Raw genomic sequence first — 21,856 nt, 5'->3', positions numbered from 1 at the left:
CCATCATGTAAAATTCATCAAATATGAAACCTGTCACAAGTCAAGATTACAAGTATGCATTTTATTTACCTTTCAAAAAAAAAACATGCAATACTGATATCAATGATCATATAAAGCTTTTAAACTTCAATATCACACAAAAATTCATGAAATTGCTTTTCCCAGTATACAGTTTTTAAAATTTTGAAGTGTAAGATGTAACTTTGAAGGTTTTTTTTGAATAAACAGTTCTACAACAAAATGCATTGTTTCTGCATTGAATGTTTACAACTAGAAATTTCAGGTCACACATTTTCAGTGGAACTACAAAAAAAAAAATACTTGTGAGTTATTTCATGTGTTGAGAACATTCATTGCACTGGTTTTTACAAAGTTATGAATAACAATGTTGAATTATTTCAGTTATGTGAGTGAATTACTGCAAATCAGGATACTGCCCTCTGTTACTTTACTGTATTAATCAAACAGGGCCTATATTTTATGTCACTGATCCCAATATACATTGAAGGAAGGCACATCGAAGGAAGAAAAGTGGAAGAAAATTTGTCATACAAAAAATGTTTGTTTTTAATAACGAGGCAATCCTAATTTTGAGGATGGATTAGATTCTATATCAAAAACACTTACAGCAGAAACAAAGCTTGAACACCTTGACAGAAGTGATAAGAACTTTGCAGAAGTTTTACTGAAAAAAACTGCCAACTTGAATGATACTGTCCAATATCACTGGAGATTAATGATATTGATAGTCAAATCTCAGACAGCTTTATGAAATATGAATTATGGATAAGATAAAGACAAATTATAGTTATATGATATTGCACTGGAAAGGTGTGCAAGTTTTAATTGTTTCCATAGTAACACAGTTTTGATTATTGTTTACTATCCATTCATTTGATTGAATGTTAAGTGTAAGTATTTGATTGGTTCTCTCCTTATATGGACTGAACTTCTCCTTATTTGGACAGAACTTGAAGAGGTTATGAGGCAAAATGAAAACAAACAACTGATATTTGCAGCATGGCAGAGTGAAGGACTAAAAAGTGAAACTATAACTAGAATGCACTTCAAGAGGATACACCGCGTTGGGTCATTGTAGCATTTAAGCAGCACTGCTTTCACACAAGGTCATCGTCGGGGGAAACTACAGGTGTGTTTCTTCCTCCTTGATGTCATCAGGGTTAATCACCTCACAGAAGTAATGCAGAGTTTTGTTTTTGGTCCAGGAGTGACTGTTATCAAATCTCAGGATATCTGAAAATAAATACCACCAAAATAATCAGTAACATTAAACTCAAAAGAAGAACTTAGTAATTGAATGACAAATTGTCACAACCTTGAGGCACTTTCCTATTGAGGAAATCTGTCAATACCACTGTGGTGCTCAACAAACCTATGTAATAAACACTGCCCTCTTGTGATCAAGTTGTGGTGAGCGGTACATACACTACCCACAAGTGACAAAATATATGGGGTGAAAAAATGAAAATGGTAATTAATTCTTTTACTGGTATTTTAATGTCACTGGTTCAACCATAGGCAAACACGTTTTTTGAACAAAAAGTTATATTTTAAGCACTTAATTATTTCATATCTACATGACTAAAACACATTTTGTACCTGTCTGATTGTGTTTGGTACCATTAAGTATATCATTTGATGACATTAAATATGATGTACATTTAGTTAGCGTAAATTGAAATATAATGATGAATATTCCACTTAGATTTAAAAATACAGCATTTCATCTGTGATGAATTCTACTTTCACTAAATGACTAAAAGTACAAACACTTTATTCCTGACTGATCTTGTTAAGTACCATCGGGTATAACACTTAATAAAATGAAATATGATGTAAATTTGCACAAATCAAGATACAGCCACGAATTTAAATTTAAAACATTTAAATTGTCTTTCATTAAATGTTTAACATCCACGCCGATATCAAATAAACACATTTCATACGTGTATTGAGCATATCAGGACTATTGTATACCGGTATTATTCCACGCACAAGTCAAGTTGAACAAGAAATGTGGGAATTTATACCTGGTTTATTTAAGTCACGGCATGTGTGTCCATGCCATGACAACATGTGTTTACATCATTCGGTCCTGCGTTGTTCCAATTTTTTGTCAAAAATGTTCAAAATTGCCAGTATTTTGTCCAATTTTCCTTTGATGTTACAGGCCCTGGTTTTAATTACTAGTATTTTATTCCCAATATTTTTCTTCATTCAGCTAAAAAACACACGTGACCTAAGGCTTTTGTCACTACTTGTCTAGTGATTCGGCCCTTAGTTAGAGTATTTTCCAGCTGAATGAAGAAAAATATCGAGGAATAACATCTAATTATACTATGAAAGGGATTGTAATGTACATTAGTGTAAAGCAATCATGAAAATTACAATTGAAATTTAAAATATTTAATTTATCATTCACGAATGGTTTGACATCCGTGTCACTACTAAACAAAAGCCTCTCTTACTTGCATTGGAGTGTCTTAGTACTATTAGGTTTAGATGAATTATTCTATGAAATTAAATATACATATATTTGTGCAAATCATATGGTGGAAAAAAAATGTAATTATGTGTTTCCGATAACATAGCCTCAGAAAATAGGGTTGATAGGTCAGGATTATATTATTTTATTTCATCTTCTTATAAATTATTTTTATTTTTGAAAAAAATTGCTTCGACCCAAAACCAAATGAACTGTTGGACAAATTACCCCTGCTGTGATAGTTTGATGAAATATGTACAGATATCGCTGGGGAAAGAAAACAGACATACATGAAGGTCAATATATTTTTGTTTTAAATGTTTTAAAAAATGTTTAGGGTTGGCAGTTTTAAACTAGGGTCAGTCGGGTTATTGGAAACACACTATTTTTTTTTATTTTGCCTTATGAAAGATATTTAGAAATATTTTTCCTGAATTATCTGTAGATGGAAGAATGTCATTTTGTACCCTTCAATACAAATGAAACTATACAAATGGGGTTTCAGCATGAAACCGAGGTGGTTTCCATGGTAATCGTTTACTTTCACGATACAAAACACGCCAGTATTTTTATACTTCATTTCTGCAGTATTTTTTCAAAGTGTATTCAGTGCTTAGTTGATTTTTCTTTTATCACTTACATTTTCCAGGTTCATCACAGGTGAAACTTCCATCTTCATAGACTAAATGAGAGTTGTGTTTCTCTAGTGCTTGGACGGTTTTCATCGCCATGGTACCGGTCTGAACCATCACTTGTAAACCAATGTCTCCTTCCTCTGTCTTGAAGATGTATCTGAATTATAGATTTTTGCAAATTTTAGTAAATTATTCAAATGAACAACTCAAAAACATACATAACACTCTCCATTTCTATTATTTTCTTTCAGCCTCAACTAGATTTCCTGGCAACTTCATTTAAGCATTTTGTTTGAAACACAAAATTTGTATATATATGCAACAAGATCACCATAAGTAGGCCGACTTGTTTGTGTATCTCTAATTACAAAGAACCCCTTACCTGATGGCACTTCCAGGTATATCAACAGTATAGTTTAGGTCAAATTTTTGGCCATGTTTGACAACTTGCTTTGTAAGATTGGCATCGTCTGGAATAACTGGTTCTTGGTTGTAGTAGGATTCTGGTACAATTCCTCCTGGTTTGACCTAAAACAAATTATGAATAAACATCAGTATGGGTAGTGTGAGGTGAGGGGTACTGAGGGGGCAGGGATCACTGGGGAGTGGGGGTGGGGTGGGGGTACTATGGTGCTCATCGGGTGATTCAAATATGTACGGGCATTGAGGAGATGGGACCACTAGTGATTTAAATTTGCATGGGGATTGTGGGGATGGGTTACTGAGTTATCCAAAGCAGAATTGGGTTACTCAGACATATGCTACTTATATATTGGTTAACTATTTATACTTGTGTGTACTGGGGGGTGGGGGGGGGGGGGGTGGGGGGGGTGGGGGTTGGGTTGTGTATTTTGCAGCCCACGAAATTAACAAAAGCAGTAACTTATACAGTTACACAGTTACTGGCGTAGGGGCTAATATTGTACACGAACAGTATAGTTTAGGTCAAATTTTGGCCATGTTTGACAACTTGCTTCGTAAGATTGGCATCGTCTGGAATAACTGGTTCTTGGTTGTTACTAAGTAGGATTCTGGTACAATCCCTCTGTCTTGAAGATGTATCTGAAACTGTAGTAATGTATACTTTGAAGGCAATTATATACTTACAATACTAGGGCATTTTGGATCACCAGTCTCTGGATCTGTCATTGTACCACCCCAGTGGACAGGTAGATTTTCAGGAGCAATGTATTTATTCAAGTACTCCTTGAAATTTTCTACAAATGAAAAAAATATATTGTAGCTATGATTGCTTACAACAACACCATAAGTTTATAGCCTTATTGTGTGCCATTTATATGCTTTTTTTATTGTAGCCTTTTGTATTGAGTTAGATCTAGGATAAAAAATAAAGATTTTCTCAAAAAAAGCAAATAAAAAAAAAAACACAACAAAAAACCAAGCCAAACTCTTTTACCAGTTGTAAGTAAAATTTTGAAGATATACAAAATTAATTAACAACAAAATCATAAGTTGTTTGGTGACAATCAGTTGTGAAAAAAAGATCATTTTGTAGTTTGGGGCTCCGGTAAAGAAGCTGTACACTTTCCATAAAAAAATATCTGGAATGATATAGTTCTTTTTTTTCTTGAGTACTTACTGCCAAGTACATGAATCTTCTTTCTAGTTCTCTCGTCTAGGAATGGTTTGATGAGTGAGAAGATGGCAGGGAAGATCCTGGGTGCTCTCACAACGAAGATGGCTTTTGCTGTCTCTGGGTAGTTGTCTTGGAACAGAGTAACAAACTAAGGACAGTGTAATAGAAATTACAGTAAATTATAATTATAATATGGAAACTGATAGACATACTGGTCTGTCAAATGTGTCTTTGCTGAGGTTCGTGTATGGACCTTCTTTATACGTGTCAATGTTCTCCCCAATATAGAGATAGCATGGTGCAAACACCATCCTTACCACCATGGCCAGGCTGCCATGCTTGGCAGGTTTCTACCGTGCGTCAAAAGTGTTCTACCATCCTTGAGCTTTTGAATGACAATATTACAATAATAGTTTCCCATGAAGAGAAATGGCTGATCCCAATGTCCATGTGTGTATGTGTTAAATATATACATGTCACAGTATATTCCAGTGTTGAAGACATTATATGCTGATCACTATGCAAACTAATATGCAAATTACCATGTTATTTATATGTAAATTAATATGCAAATCAGCCACCATCCTTAATAACATAATAAGTGATAGCTGTGACAATATTATTATTTTAATTATACATTATTCTCGGCATAATTCTAATTGTCATAACAAACATTTGACAAAAAAAATTATGTATCAATAAATACAATGAATTGGAGAAAAATCTCTCATTCAGAAATAATGGGTGCCAGCAACTAAAATATTCTTTAAAACATTTGTGAAATTATTTTTACTGTTTAACCACTGTTGTGTTATTTGGAAATCTAAACATACAAACTTCATGATGTAACACATAATGTGGTGATATTTATACAGAGCTGAATGTATCAATGACTCGGTTTGCCAATAAGAAGCTATAACACTTGGTAATTACAGAACAGAAGATATACATATAAACCCACCTTGTTAAAGAGATCTACACCAGGCTTCCATAAATGTTTAGTTCCAAGTCCTTCCAGGTCCATAATCATAACCATACCTTCAACTCTATGTCCATACTGTCAACAAAATCACACATATGTCATGTGACAATCTCAGATCACTTAGAAAAATCACACAAAATATTTATTTTGTGTGGTTGCTTAACTAAATATTAACATTTATGTTTTTGACTGTGTGATCCTTGTACACATAAAATTTAAATCTCACCAAGAAATGTAGAAAAAAGTTGACGTCATTGTAAACGAGTAAAAATATAACTAAGTTTTGCATCTTTGACTGATTTTGCATCTCAGTCGGCTGTGTGAAATTCTGGACATGTGTTTGTTGATTTTAAGATGACTCACCTTTTTAGACATTTCAGGACAGACGTCTCTCCATAGATACTCAATGTTACGTATACGACTACCTATGATGTCTTTGGATCTAGCTGACCTGAATAAACCTGTTGAAAAGAGAGAGAGAGGTCTTTATATTTCACAATATTAAGTCAATGCTTTTAATTCATGTCTACCATTGCAATTTATTTTAGTTTATATTCTTACCTATTTTATGCGGTTTTCATTCTACTTGACTTTTATCTGCGAAACTACATTACTTTCCATTGTAGGCTTTTGTGTTTATAAGTGGCAATAAAGTTATTATTATTAATATCATTAATATCTAGGGATACTTAATATCGTACGAGTTGAGTAGCTATGATATAGCTGACATGAACCTAATGAATATAGGAGTTGTTATAGATGGGTGTATATGGATATGCCAGAGAGATAACAAGATTTGGCTGTCAGGATCTTTGTCGAGTTTGATTTTCATCATTCCTAATATGACAATAGTGTGGTCCAAAGCTATTGTTATCTACACAATGGGTCAAACCACTACTACAACAGAGGGTTGTTATGGATATCAGTAAGATGAACACTTGATTAGAGTGACCCTTTTTATACATATGTTTCCCATCATACATTGCAGTACCTCAAAAACGATAGGTCGGTGGATCACTTAAATATTGACAAAAAGGAGGAAAAAGTAAGTATATGTTTTACCTTTTGGATCGATTTGACCAATATTATCAATCCAAACTGGGGCGCCTTCTCTGTCTTCTCCAACCATTCCACCGGGATAATATTTCAAGAGTACCTAGTTTACAAAAATAAAAATTGCAAAAAATATGAAGTATGACTAAAAATTTTTCCTTGCACTAGAATCATATTTGTAGTGATTCAGCTGAAACATTCCCAGTAAATCATTTACACTCTGAGTTACAAAAAATGTGATGTGTTTTTTAAATACAGTACAGTGTACATAGAATAAAGCTGTCCTGTCATGATGTGAAATAAAAGTAACCATGCATACAGCTAAACAAATATTAAGATATGCCATTCAATCAATCAATCAATCAAAGAGATTTATATAGCGCCAAACTCCACTACGTAACAATGTTCAATGGCACTTTACAAAAATGTGGGTATATAGAGATGTCAGTAGGCTCTGCTAAACAGATAAGTCTTGATGCGCTTCTTAGGACCATTCCAGGAAATAAAGCTATTTTCATAAACTTAAGGTTCTGGAGCGAGGCATAATTATTTCATAATTTCACATCAAATAAATTTTGTGTGATTGACAAGAAATACCACATTGAAAATTATGAAATGACTCTCGGCTAGAACCCTGAGTTTATGAAAATACCTTTATTTTGCTGGAATGGCTTTCATCTTTAAATAATAAGAGAAGCTGCAATTCAGGAAATCTATAATTATTCCAGGTTTCCGTATTAGCGTTATCTTGTGCCGATCTTATTAGTTGAGACATAAGGGTTACACAGGATCACCCTTTTAGTCATTTCTTGACCACTTTTTTCTGTGAGTGTTTACAGTATAAAGTTTCCTCTCACACAAAATACACAGATTCATAAACCTAAATTCTGTATATTCAGAGTGTCAATTTTGCTTTTCCTTGTGTGAGGAAATACAAACCTCTGGATCCACGAAATCCTCAATAATGGTATCGAGTTTCATCTTTTTCCTTGTCTCAAAATGCTGAAAAAAAAAGGTAGAATATGGCAGCCATTTAAAAAAAAATACATCAAGTGTGTGTGTGTGTGTGTTTGTCTGTGTGTGTGCATGCGTGCATGTGTGTGTCACTGTGTGTATGTATGTATGTATGTATGTATGTATGTATGTATGTATGTATGTATGTATGTATGTATGTATGTATGTATGTGTGTCACTGTGTGTATGTGTATGTGTGTGTCACTGTGTGTGTATATATGTATGTGTGTGTCACTGTGTGTGTATGTATGTATATATGTGTGTGTGTCACTGTGTGTGTCACTGTGTATGTGTGTGTCACTGTGTGTGTGTGTATGTATGTATGTATGTATGTATGTATGTATGTATGTATGTGTATGTATGTATGTATGTATGTATGTATGTATGTATGTATGTATGTGTGTCACTGTGTGTATGTGTATGTGTGTCACTGTGTGTGTATGTACGTATATGTGTGTGCACTGTGTATGTGTGTGTCACTGTGTGTATGTGTATGTATGTGTGTGTATGTGTGTGTCACTGTGTGTGTGTCACTGTGTGTGTGTCACTGTGTGTATGTGTATGTGTGTGATCTTTTGAACCCATTTATTTAAACATAATTCAATTAAACACTTATTTTCAAGTATCTAATCTTGAGGAAAAAAAAGTGAATGTGACATTGTTTGGAAAGCAATGAATAACCTAAGACACAAATAGATATCCGTAAATGGACTTAGATCTATGAATGAATGAATGAATCAATAGAAACTATTAAAAACACTGGACAAGTGATACTGACACAGTAATTAAGTCTAAGAGAGTAAAATCAATACTTACATTACGTAGCATTGTTTCTGCTTTGTCAACATCATAGGCTCTAGCTGTAAGCAAACAAACACAACAAAATCAATATTAAATAAGACCGTCCACCTGATGCACATTCTGTGAAAAAGACACCTAATAGATGTACTTCTCTGAGGGACTTTTCACCCAAAATGCTATATACAGTAAACCTGGACATATCTGCTCAAGACTTAACTTTGTTTATATGCCACTGGAGTGGAAAACAAATATGCATCAAAGTAGTGACTTGTACATGAACACAATTTATCAGTCTGATAATTCATAGTAAAAATTAGTTTTTGAAAACAAGCTGAAGACTGTAAAATCACACAAAAACATTTTGTGGAAAACTATTTTGGTTTTGATACTATATACATCATAAGGATGGAATACAACTGATTTAATATATAAAGATATACTGGTGTTTATGCTATGTTCAATATGCAAATCATACATAGGAATTATGATAACTATATCGGGTGACAATTTTTTTATACCATGCACGAGCCAAGTTGAACATAAAATACGGAATATATACTCTGGTCGTTCTACATCACGACAACACGCATCTATGTTGCGACAATGCGTGTCTACGTTACTGGTTCTGCTCTGTTTGAAATACGAGTCAAAAAGTTCAAAATTGACATTACTTTCCCACTCTGGTATAATCATGTTATTCTCCAATATTTTTCTTCATTCAGCAGGAAAACACTCATGACCTAAGGGTTGTCACTATACTCGTCTATCAACTTGTACTGACAAGGCCCCTTAGGTCACCCATATTTTCCTTGGCTTAACGAAAATATTGTGGAATAACATCTAAATGTTCAAAAACTGTAAATCATACATAGGAATTGGGAAAACAGTATCTGGTGACATTTTATATCTTTGAAAACAGACTCCACATCTGAAATGGAAAATTTTTATCATGCGAATATCGTATTTATTTACCTCTTAACCATCTGGTATGGAAGTAGTCATCATGTTCTGGTTTGGTACATACATCCTTCACTCTCTCCTTGAACTGAAAAAAATAAAATTACACCACAATTTGTAAAATGATTGAACGACAGTTTAATAACATCACTGAACAACTCCCATGACTTTAGTCTGTATTCAGACACAGATTATAGTTTGTCGTATTCCTCAAAAACCTTCTGAAATATGTTTTATTTAAATACTAGTTGTGTGCAAATACATAACCTATAACATACAATAGTATAAGCATGTAGAGTATACTATACAGAACTCGCGCTACTCACTCACTGAGGATTCGAACACCTAAAATAGTCTTGACCTTATAAAACGTCCTGCGCACACACCATGTTTTAATTCTATTAATTTCAGTCACAATAATAGTATTAAAAGTTAAATTACAAAAAAGTCAAGACGACTGTTAACAGTCTACCATGACATGTACACAGGAGTGCAGGACATGCTGTATTTGCACACGTGCTTGCTTGCAGTATTCTCTGAGGTCACATTTTCACATACGTAGTAAAGTGCCACAGAAAACATGTACCACTACAAGCATGAGCGCAAATACCCCGAGTCCTAACATTGGCACAGTAGCTTACATAGCATGGAGTTCTGTTTAATATTATTACACGTTTATCGGAAACAGCACATATCATAAAAATTATACCTTTTAATGCACTCGTGCAATTTTATGCAATGAACAGTCATGCTCTTATTTGCATATCATTTGCATACATTTATGCAATAATGTTTTCAGTATTATACTTCAGTACAAATACCACTAGTATTCAATATATATATGGGTACTGGTTTACATAATCATTGGTAGATATGTAATAATAACTAATTGATAAAAGACAATTTAATAATTAATCTAATACAAAAAGGTCAAAGTATGAAAGTCACACTGACCCAGCAATATCTCAAACGGTATATCTCAAAAGATGAACAATCCCTGACCCCTGACCCCTTGATCTCTGACATTCTGTATCAAAATGCAACAATACCTTTTTGGTTAGCTTTGTTGGAACTGATTTTTTTTTTAATTTTTAACATTTTTTAAAAATCTTTGTGAGCAAATGTGCATATAGTCTGTAAGGTACGCCGTGACGGGGCGCCCTCAACCATCGGCCAACCCCTAACAGTGAGAGGAGGCCGGTGAGGGCGTAACGTCATGACGTATCTTACAGTCTAATGTGCATATTACCAATCACACACAAAATGTAAAATTGTCATCAATACCAGAACATGGAGAATAACGTTTTGAGTGTGTTTTTTTTATGACATCCCCAAAAGCACATAATGTAGTATTTGCATGTAAACAGTCAATCTAAGATCCAGTCTGGCAACCACTTCAAACCACCTATAGTAGCATGATAACTTATACAATTGTTGTGCAATATCTGTTTATAGAATTCAATGTTTTCATGTCTGACTCTTTTACTGATATATCTTTTGACTACCTTAAAGTTCTGTAACACTACTTGCTTGGTAACTGATGGTTTCATACTATGTGAAATGTACACAATGTACATGTAAAGTTCACTGCACTTACTTGGTAACTGATTGGTTCAAAATGTGTGAAATGTACGCAATGTAGTGTTGTTGACTTTACTGGACTTGGTAACTCAGATTGGCTCAAAATGTATGCAATGTAGTGTTAACTTCACTGGACTTGCTTGGTAACTGATTGGCTCATAATATGTAAAATGTATGCAATGTAGTGTTAACTGGACTTGCTTGGTAACTCATTGGCTCAATTGGCTCATTTGTAGATATCCCTTTTCTTTCTTTTCTTACTTTTTGTTGCCCAGTTACACACTTGTATTTTTTCTTCTTCTATATTTATTTTGTCAGGGTCACAGACTAGACTAGTTCAGATCGAACTATTTCTGTGGCCCTCAACAGATATATTATCAAATCAACCTCCTTTTTGAAATGTACATAAAAATGTTATCCTGCTTTGTATCTGGTGAATAAACGATTCAATTTAATTCAATTCAATTAAAAAAAAAAACCAATTCAATAATATGTAAAATGTATGCAATGTAGTGTTAACTTCACTGGACTTGCTTGGTAACTGATTGGCTCAAACTGTACAGCAATTATGTAGTATGTAGTGTTCACTGAATCGTGCGAAACATACAATGTTGAATTGTAATAGTGGTATATGCCATAAATACTTTTTGATAACTTGACAACAAAGCCTATGACATTTGAGAGTTTTACGACCACAAACTTTAAAATGAATTAGGCAACAGTGACATAAACATGCTCAGAGAGGTGAACATATATGCAAATATATATGACTGTATGTGAATTTATGCAAAATATGCAAATATATATAGGTATGCAAATATATGCAAATTACATAAATGTAAAGTTTGTTGCCCAGTGAAGATGGTATTATGGTTTGGTCCTTGATCAGTGGATCATAAGGCAAACTACACATAAAGCTAGTCGTGTGAGACTGTGAAGATAAAGTGAGATGAGAGGATGGAGTGAGAGATAATGAGACAGGATTTATCAGGTGCCTGAAATAAATTAGATAAAGATGTACCATTTATTTGACTTTTCCATTGATACAGTCTGGTCATCTCATTCATAGAAACAACCTTTGGATTAGCTTGAAGATACAACACTATGATAGTGTCCCAATCTGGGTCGGAAATAACCTAAAACTCTTTTGTCTATTGCCTGAAGTGAGTAAGATTAATTGTAGGAGTACTATGATAAGCCAAGTACTTGTCAATACATGTTTTGTTTTAACCTGGGGCATAAAGCTGAAACACAGTGTTCTGTTATGTTTGAAGGACAATAGCCTCAATTTCTCAGTTTTTTGCAAATGGTTTCATGTTATTCTACTTACTGCACTAAAGCACACTTATTTCTTTCAACATTAAGATCATATATGCAGTGTTTTTGATAAGGGTGGTAAGTAGGTAAAAAACCTACTGGGGTTGACATGTCATTTTACCTGGGTTTCCAAACAAAATTACCATAGAATCTAAGGGCAAACACTGCCATTTTTTTTTTTACCCCTTCTCCCTTCTTTTACTGGGGTTCCCCAACCTTAGAAAAAAAAATGCTGACATGAAACCAGTCTAAAAATCTAAATCCGTACGATATACAAAACTCAGTCATGTTGAATCATGCCTTGACGTGTAATTAATCACCTTATACCTAAATTCCTAGGTTTATATATGTACAGTTTCTCTATCATGATTCTAATGCCAAGGCAATGACAATTTCTCAGTACACCCAAAAACAGTATCTCTGAATATTTCAATTTTAGTCAGCCACTAGACTACATTGTACATGTGTAGACATTAGTTTGTATATATTGTCAAATATTTATTATCAATTCATACTGTTTTTTTTTCTTTCAATGAAATCTTTCCTTTCAACAGACATGTAGATACTTTATAATGTCCCCTTTAGTAAAAATGTCATAAACACAGTGAAAATATTGAAAACTGCAAGAATCCAAGTCCTGCAGATTTAACAGTAAGGTTGGTTTATCTGAGCTGCATATGTTTTTAGGGAACCCAGAAAATTCATTGCATCAACATGTATTGTGTAACCTCCCTACAAGTTGTACAAATTGGCAAACCTGGCTGAGAACGGTCTGGTGTACACTGGGGCAGTGCATTATGGGAAATGAACAATGTTTAGGAGCTTCACACCAATCGAAACAATGGCTACATGAATTTGCAGCCAGCTGGGAGAACAAAAAGAAAGCATGTTATATATTTTTTTATTCTCCTATATTATACTCATCCTATAAATTTTACTGTCTGTTGGTTTAGTAAGTATGAATATAGTTCATTTCAAATAATAATTAGTTACAGTTCACGTCTCAAAATTAACATTTTTCTTTGGTAGTATTGTACTTGTACGGTAGTGGGTTACCAATTTTAGAAATTGGTAACCCACGGATGGTGACCAATAGTTCTATATTCCTGAACTGAAACCAGCTCGAGTTCCTCTATTGGAAATATGTTTGATATTAAAATACTTTTACGTTTGTAAATCTTCCATCCTTGAAATCATCGCATAATCAGTGGTAGCCTGAGTGGGCTATCAACTACAAATTATGGTAGCCCCCATAGCAAGAATTGGTAGTCTGTGGACATGAGGCTACTCAGAGTAGTAGTTAATTTTGAGTCCTACAGTTTCAGATGATTATGTATCCTGAAACTGGGTCTCATTCTACAGATAAAGATCTCTGTTGCTTAATTACCTAACAGACTTGACTGTAACACAGAAACAGAGATTTGATGATGGAATGTGGGTAATCTATACTTTGCAGTGAGGCTTTAACAGTTCTAAATAGAAAACTGTGTCTTTTGACTAGGTGATAGTAGATCTATACCCCTCCCTATAGCTATTAATGATTCCTGCACAGGAGCGGCAACTACAGTATATTCCTAGTCTAGTTTTATCCTTCATCGAATCTGGCAGATCTCTTGATCTTTACAGACCACGTTGATATCCAGACTAAGTACATATTCCATTGCATGGAAAGCTCGGTATGAAACACCTTTCCAAAATTTGCCATGGTGGCGCTCTACTTCCTGTCTGTCTGTACTTTGGGGTATACATTGTATAGGTTACTCAGTTAATCATAGAGTACTGCTGCTTTCCTCGATGTCTGAACAATACGAAAAACATCTCTGATTTACACTTCCACAGATACAATAGACATTTTAGCTCTCGTGACATGTTACTATGAGGTGATGATACCCCCAATCTGAACGAGGGCGCTATTTTCTCAATTTCCTGTTTGTAGTCTGGAATGGCCAATTCATCAACAGTGGAGATACTAGTCTACAGCTATATTTTGGAATGAATTTAATTTGAGAATACAGTCACAGCCATCTTAGGTCTAAACAAATAATCGTTTGATTCTGGTTACCCGACCCCACCTAGCTTTTCACTGCTGACCCTAAACTTTTTTTTTTACATATTCGAGAAAAAAATAATAAAGTCGCAAACGGAAACTGACATCAACTTAAAAAGACAATATAAAATTATTCTTCCATCTGTAATGGCTGTACATCTGATAGGAGGAAATAAATAACACAGAGACCATTTGGAAAACAATGGAAAACCTGAACTAGACACTCGCACATGAAAAAAAAAATATAATAAAAAAAAAAAAAAAAAATCTACCTACCCACCTATTCTAAAATTGAGTGTAATCGGAACCACAGATTTTTTTGTATTAGGCCTTATATATATTATTTTGACACAGAGTTGGAGTGGTTGGGGGTCCCCTGATTTTATTTTTTACCATTTATGCTAATTATAAATCAACAATGCAGATTACCTTTTAAACTATAAAACTGTCAAAATTTATATTGAGACTATACTTCATAGCTCTCAGCATTGAAGTGATTTTAAAGTTCAGCCATATGTAAAATTAAATGTCTGGTTTATTCCAGATACATGCGACAAGTGTATTGGTATTTGGATAGCTCTGCTCACTGATTGCCACTGGTTGCCACGCCCCCTGTTAGGGAACAAGTGTACCAGTGTACCGTACTGTCAGCTACAACATACACATACATATACGGAGACCTTGAACACTGTGGAAGAAGACACATAATACCCTAAACTACAAACACATTCCCAGTGTGTTGTGGAGCGTGGGGCTACATCATGGAAACAATATTAATGACTGGATCATATCTGATGAATATACTTACAATGGATGGATGAACATGCGATTGTCACAATTGATGCACTGATGGGTACATGCCTAAATGTTGTATGGACATGATTATCAGTATGATCTCTTTAGATAGCATTGCCTTACTTGTACATACCGTGTTAAAATGACTAATGTAGATATGGCAGTAAACGAAACACATTACCAAAAGAGTGCATTTATGATATACTTCCTCAAATATTATTACAATGATGTACTTCTACATGTTCTAGGCCCATCAACTTGTATTATAAATAAGGTAATACCCCCCCCCCCCCCTTCCCGTCTTCCTCTTTTTGAAAAGCCCTAGCCTGTTCATTACTGTTCATGTTCCGTTAGTTTCACACTTAAAAACAAAATTACCTTCTGTAGTTTTTCCTCCTGCTTTGGACTGAGATCGCCAATAAAACCACTCATGGTTGGGGAAACAAACAAACAAACGATCAATCAAATGTCTTCTAAGTTGAAAACCGGTATGGTTATGATATGGCCGGCTGCTGTTGTACCAGTGAACCTGCAGAACTAATAAGTGCGATCACCTGCTATCTGTCTTTATATATGTATATATATATATCCCAAACAAAACTTTGGACGCTCTGCCAGGGCTCAATAATTAAGCGTGGTAAAGGTCCGATACCCGGGGTCCGATGGTACCAAAGTCTACGTAAAACTTGTTGTAGCGCCGTAGTATTTGTTTATCCGCTGATCATCGATCTGCAATAGATAAATGCTGTTAAATATTAAACTCTCGACTCGCTAGTACTGCGTCTAGAACATACCCCTTCCGCTCTCGTCGCAATGTACTAAACTAGAATAAATATGAGACATCTAGCAGCCACTTCGACACCATTCTTTCTTCCTACTATGGTATTCATTTACATTGTTTTTCGCACGTACGTCCTATCTCAACTCAGCGTAATTACATCTTGTGACGTCATAATAAACAGCGCCTCCATACGGGGTATCATAATTATTTATCTGTATATATATACATGATATACGTCCTGACACGTGTGTTTTGTTTATATCTGTATAGTGCTCATCCAATGAGACATTCAAAGCAATTGAATTCGACTTCTCTGTGATGTTTGTGCATAATATGCTAACAAGTTATGGCAATACTATAGAGGATGCCGTTCGTGCAAAAAGTTACTGAACTTCGTGTACATGGCCACCTGTAGATATTCGTACATTTTCAGTAGGTGAGAACACTTAGGGCTATGTGTTTTTGTCAATCGTCAAAGAATAATAAGTAATAAGAGAGAATGCTACAATAGGTGAGCTATGGACAAGACACGGTCGTTATTTTACTTTTTTGACATTATTCAGCAACTAAATAAAATCCATCACATCAAAAGTGTAATAACGAGTACACATTCTTGAAGAAAAGACCAAAAATGTATATCATGCAGACTACACACACACACACACACACACACACACACACACACACACACACAAATGCATAAAATAAAATGTCCCTTTAACTTTTCAACACGTCTCTCTAGCTATCGTCATGCCAGATCCTTACCTGACTCATCATTTGGTAACTTTATCATGTTTATGGGTATGACATTAAATTAATTTAAGGCTGGGTATGGGGTCAGAATTTAAGGCGGGGGGGGGGCATGAAAACAAACGAGGGTTCAAAGGGGGGGGGGGCCATGAAAATTCTGATGGTCTGAAAGGGGGGGGGGCTGATTTGTTTAGTTCAAAAGAAAATAAAGTTTTAGGTATACTGTAGTCTTGCTGTGATACAATCGAGAGAGAGAGAGAGAGAGAGGGGGAGAGAGAGAGACAGAGAGACAGAGAGAAAGGTTAACTCTCCCTTTGAATTATAGCGACAGTTCAGAAAATTAGTGATTGATTGTCAAATATTAACAATACTAACATCACAGAGTCGTTGCAATTAATCTATACAAACAATAGAAGTGACGTGGGTTTTAGAATGAGGGATGACAGTGACAATTTCTACTTTTGTTGTCTGACTAGAGTTGCGTAACACCTGTTTTGCAGCGTCTGATGTCAGTCAATCGATGCACCATCCTTGAGTCGAGAAACCTGTTGGAAGCGGGGAGAAGGTGAGGAGGAAAACTTATCATGTTACTAGTATGTAGTCACACGATGTTTAATCCCACTGGGATAGATGATTCCAGAGTATATCTTGTGTTAGTATCAGTATCACATAATTCAATAACTGGTGATTTTATGTTGTTTGATAGACATTGTAACTCTCTCTTGACGTGGGAAATTGTGTTTCCGAAGCACCACACCCGTACCGAACGTACGTACACAGTATGGAAACCTTACGTAACCTTTAGATCTTTTTCTGACCACAGGCTAAACAACCTCTCTATGGTCAGCTCATCATTGTCATTATTGTCTAACTGTTCTCATTAAATCCAGTTGAAATTATTCCTTTGTAACAAGTACACTAGTTCTTGAATATTCCGAATTCAAGTTCATCAAGTCGGTTTTTGAAGGAGTTACGTAACTGTTGCTGCATTGATGACTATTTCTGGCAGGTTATTCCAAGTAGCCTGAGTGATGACACGTTGTGAAAAAGAGTGCTTCATCAGATTGAGTCTTGCATGTTGTTGAAGCAGTTGCTTCCCACGGCCTCTTAGTCCCGTTCTTGACATACAGTCTGACTTCAATTTAAAAAAATGGTGATAATTCTGTTGGTAATATAAGGACTCCAAACAGGGCATGCAGAGTCTAAATGGCTTCTGACTAGTGACTTGTACAATGACAAAAACATCTCTGTATCCAGGAAGATGTACGCACGTCAAAAGTGCAATTATGTTATTAGCTTATTAATATGCTTGTCAAATTCAAGTTGGGAGTCAGTGGTTACCCCTACAAGCGTTGTATGTCTTTTTCTTCATCAGTTTGTGAGAGTTCTCTTCTTTGACCGTGCACTTTTATGCAAAGTATTACTCCCCAGAGTCATATATTTACATTTGTCGGGATGGAAGCGGAGGAGCCATGTATTTGACCAGTCTATGGGGTTATCTAAGTTTTGTAGTAATACTTGGTTATCATTCTCATTGTTAATACTTCTAAAGCTCTTAGTGTCGTCAGCAAAGAGAAAAACTTCTGAATCCACGGTATCAGGCAAATCATTGATGTACATCACAAATAGTACTGGGCCTACACTACCTTGTGGGATACCACCATAGGAGCGTGTCGTATTTCTTAGATTGTTGTTTTCCTGGTCTATAGGCTAAATATAACAATGTTTTGACTATATATTCCTACCTGTGAGGAATCTACTAGTATAGAGATTGATACATTTGTTTTCCTTCAGAAAAGTATAATCTAAGCAATAATACGTGCCCCTGTGGATACCACTGGTTATTGGAAGACAGTCTGATTGTTGATTTCGCTCAGATAAAAAGGCCTTTTTTTCCCAGCAAAGCATTGCATTGGTTACATTATATGTTGACAATTTATTACCGATCAATCGCCTATGTGGCACAGTGTCAAAAAGCCTTCACGGAACCCATGTATACTGTATTGACACCACACCCAATCATGTATTGTTTGTGTCCAATGATCAATCATGTCCAGTAGTTGTGGATCTGCCTTTAATAAATACATACTGCCTACTGCTGAAGAAGTGTTTATTTCGTGTGTACATATCTACCACTGCGTACGTTGATATACCGTCAGAAATAAAAACCTGTATTTTCACTGTTGGCTATGCAAATGAGATAAATTGACTTGGAATAGATCCTAATGCAAAACCAATCCCTGATGAAAATAAACAAATAAATTCATTTGTTTTTAAACACATGCGCGTCTTTCAGGTTGTTACACAATTTTTGAAAATTGCAGTATTTCAATTTTTTTTCGTCTTGACCATAGTAAATTCTGAAGTATCAAATAGCTATGCAAAGTAGTCGAAATCTATCAAATAACTATGCAAATTAGTTAGGTATTCTGTAAACAATTAAACAACACTTCAACTACTTTCAGTAGGTAAACATAATCGATCTTGATGTTTACTAATATATCGAAGGTATCTGATATTTTAAACGTTACCACTGGATAATTATACACTTCTATGAAACATTTTAAAAGTAAACTCATAACTACGTAGGTCATATTAAACTGACATCTGACCAGAAAAGCAAACTTACACAGATTTGTGTCTGCCTCCGAACCGGACGTGAACACCATCGCTATTGATCAGAAAATAGAGGATACAATAATGAAATTATTAATTCTAGATAGACAGCTAAGATATACTACAGCGAATTTAACAATACCGTTCAGCTTTTCTGTTTGATACAACCACGCAGAAACAAACAAGAAACTGGACATGTTACACTTTATAATAGCAAGATTGAATGAGTACAATTTCTTGCTACATTTTGTCTAAAGGAAATGAACTACACATATCACCATACAGACATCAAATGAACACCGCAAAGAACATTTCATGCGCTCTTCATCGGGTGTTTGATACTAAGAAAAACATTGACGCCGGAATGTCTGCATGGAGTTGCAATAAATTTAAATGGTTTATTTCATTTACCAAAAAATGCGATCTTGCTATTGAAGTGGCATATTATACATTTTCTTGTTGGTTTCTGCGTGGTTTCTACGTCAATACAATACATACTATACAGAAAACTGTTAAAAAGGGTACATTTCACATTTTGAGAGCAATGACGGAAGTTACGTACGATCAAATTGGCTCGAGCATATACACAACGAAGCCGCCTTTGTATATCTGCGTTGTCCTCCCCTGATGAAGACACAATATAACCTCGGTACTTTTTAGTACTCACAAACTGCAGAGGTTTGCCATATAGCAATACGCGGGGAATTCTACCCGGTTTCCAAGACTTCGGGAAAATAGCCATACATTCTGTTTTGGTAGTATGAAAGAGAATATCGTGGTCATTTCCATAATGCTCGCAAATACCTATCAATTTACGCAATGCTTTCGCTGAAGGACAGATAAAAACTAGATCATCTGCATAGAATAAGTGGTTTATGACAGTGTTTACCAAGTTACAGTAACATCCAGCGCGGGCCGACTGAAGCTTCGTACTAAGATCATCGACATATACAGCAAAAAGCTTAGGTGAAATAATGCTACCTTGTCGCACACCATTACTAACATCGAAGGGGTTTGACACTGCAGAAGCCCAACGTACAAAAAATAATTGTTTACTATACCAATAATGTAAAATGCGGGCTATAAATGATGGAATGCCCCTACAAATCAATTTTCTAAATAATGTCCAATGATTAATCCTATCAAAAGCCTTTGTAGCGTCCATGAAACACAAAAATACAGGTGTATTATGTCTCTTGTAAAAATCCATAATTTCTTTGAGTACAAAAATACACATATCTGTAGAGTGATTACTTTTAAATCCAAATTGTAGATCGCTGGTTTCAATTAAAGTTACAATACGTGATAAAATACACAATTCCAACAATTTCAAAATGGCCGTTACCAATGCGATAGGCCTATAATTATCCGCTGATGTAAGGTCCTTAAACTTGTCTTTCACAATGGGACAAATAACTGCATGCATAAACATCTCTGGTAAAAAAAACCATGGATGAAAAAGCTAGTAAAACACAAGCTCAAAATAACAGTAAGAATAGGGTCAGCATAAATCAGGTGCTCCGAGGCGATGCCATCATTACCACATGCTTTTCCCTTTTCAAGTTTGTTTACACACTCTTTAATCTCATTGGTAGTAACCATGAAAATCAACTCTGTCAAACGAGGACAAAACAAATGCTTTATCACAACTGTTTTTGACCGAATTAAGTAGACTCTCATAATGTTTTTTCCACATGTTTGCTATATTTCCATGACCATTACTACCACCCACACTGGTTGGAAGAGTGGAATGGCCACCCATCGTAATATGCCCTGAATTCCAAAACGTGAACCCCCAAGTGTTAAGTTATTGGCCATGGCATCAGCCCTAACTTTACCCTCATCTCTTTTACATGATCTAAGGGCCTGTTTAAATTTAGTACGGGTTTTCCACATGAATCCAAACAATGGGCCTGATTTGGGTCTGCCATTTCATCTCTGCCATTTACCACTCACATTTTGAAAGCATCCCGAGCAGCATTATGAAAGTTACGCACATGCTCATTCCATCCGGGAACAACATTGAAACCATGACTTATACTACATGACTTATACTATACATGACTTATGCATGACTTATACTGCAACGCGCCGCAACGACCATAGCGTCGCAGAGTAGGGACTTGGGTTTTGACCACGGAGCTGGAGGGGGGGGGGACCTGTATCTCGTAGCTCTAGGCTTTATAAAGTCTGTGTTCCCGTTATACAACATAGTCTCGTATGCAGTTTGTTCTTTTACTACAACACTGGCTGATCTAAAGTTATAAAGATTTGATAAAATATGTTATTCAGAACCAATTAGTTAGTGCAGTAAAACTCCATCTCAATATTGAAGAGGTTTTTTTTTTGGAGTTCTATGCATTACCATTATGAATACTCCACTGGAAATGTTAACTAGGTTACCCGGTACGACAATGGAATATT

At 35.2% G+C, this 21,856-nt stretch overlaps 1 protein-coding gene across 1 annotated transcript; it reads right to left on the bottom strand.

Moving 5' to 3' along the window:
- Positions 1–167: 167 nt before the first annotated feature.
- LOC144449382 (SEC14-like protein 2) lies at positions 168–15,803 on the bottom strand. The gene is made up of 12 exons (XM_078139910.1): positions 15,664–15,803; positions 9,561–9,633; positions 8,604–8,647; positions 7,713–7,775; positions 6,783–6,876; positions 6,084–6,181; positions 5,700–5,795; positions 4,742–4,886; positions 4,249–4,358; positions 3,524–3,669; positions 3,147–3,298; positions 168–1,254 (listed from the first exon to the last, which is right to left on the bottom strand). Exons 1-12 carry the CDS (start codon positions 15,715–15,717, stop codon positions 1,145–1,147), a joined length of 1,185 nt encoding a protein of 394 aa, XP_077996036.1. The 5' UTR covers positions 15,718–15,803; the 3' UTR covers positions 168–1,144.
- Positions 15,804–21,856: the final 6,053 nt, after the last annotated feature.

Source organism: Glandiceps talaboti, chromosome 18 (genome assembly GCF_964340395.1).
Source record: "Glandiceps talaboti chromosome 18, keGlaTala1.1, whole genome shotgun sequence".
NCBI classification, from domain to species: Eukaryota; Metazoa; Hemichordata; class Enteropneusta; family Spengelidae; genus Glandiceps; species Glandiceps talaboti.
Note: the sequence above shows the minus strand (reverse complement) of the source record. Positions and strands in the feature narration are given on the sequence as shown.

Coding starts and splice junctions, on each gene's coding strand:
- LOC144449382 (XM_078139910.1), bottom strand. CDS start 15,717: ATGAGTGGTTTTATTGGCGATCTCAGTCCAAAGCAGGAGGAAAAACTA. Junction 8,648..9,560: donor CCATACCAGATGGTTAAGAG/GTAAATAAATAC, acceptor GTTTGCTTACAG/CTAGAGCCTATGATGTTGAC. Junction 3,670..4,248: donor ATCCAAAATGCCCTAGTATT/GTAAGTATATAA, acceptor AATTTGTTTTAG/GTCAAACCAGGAGGAATTGT.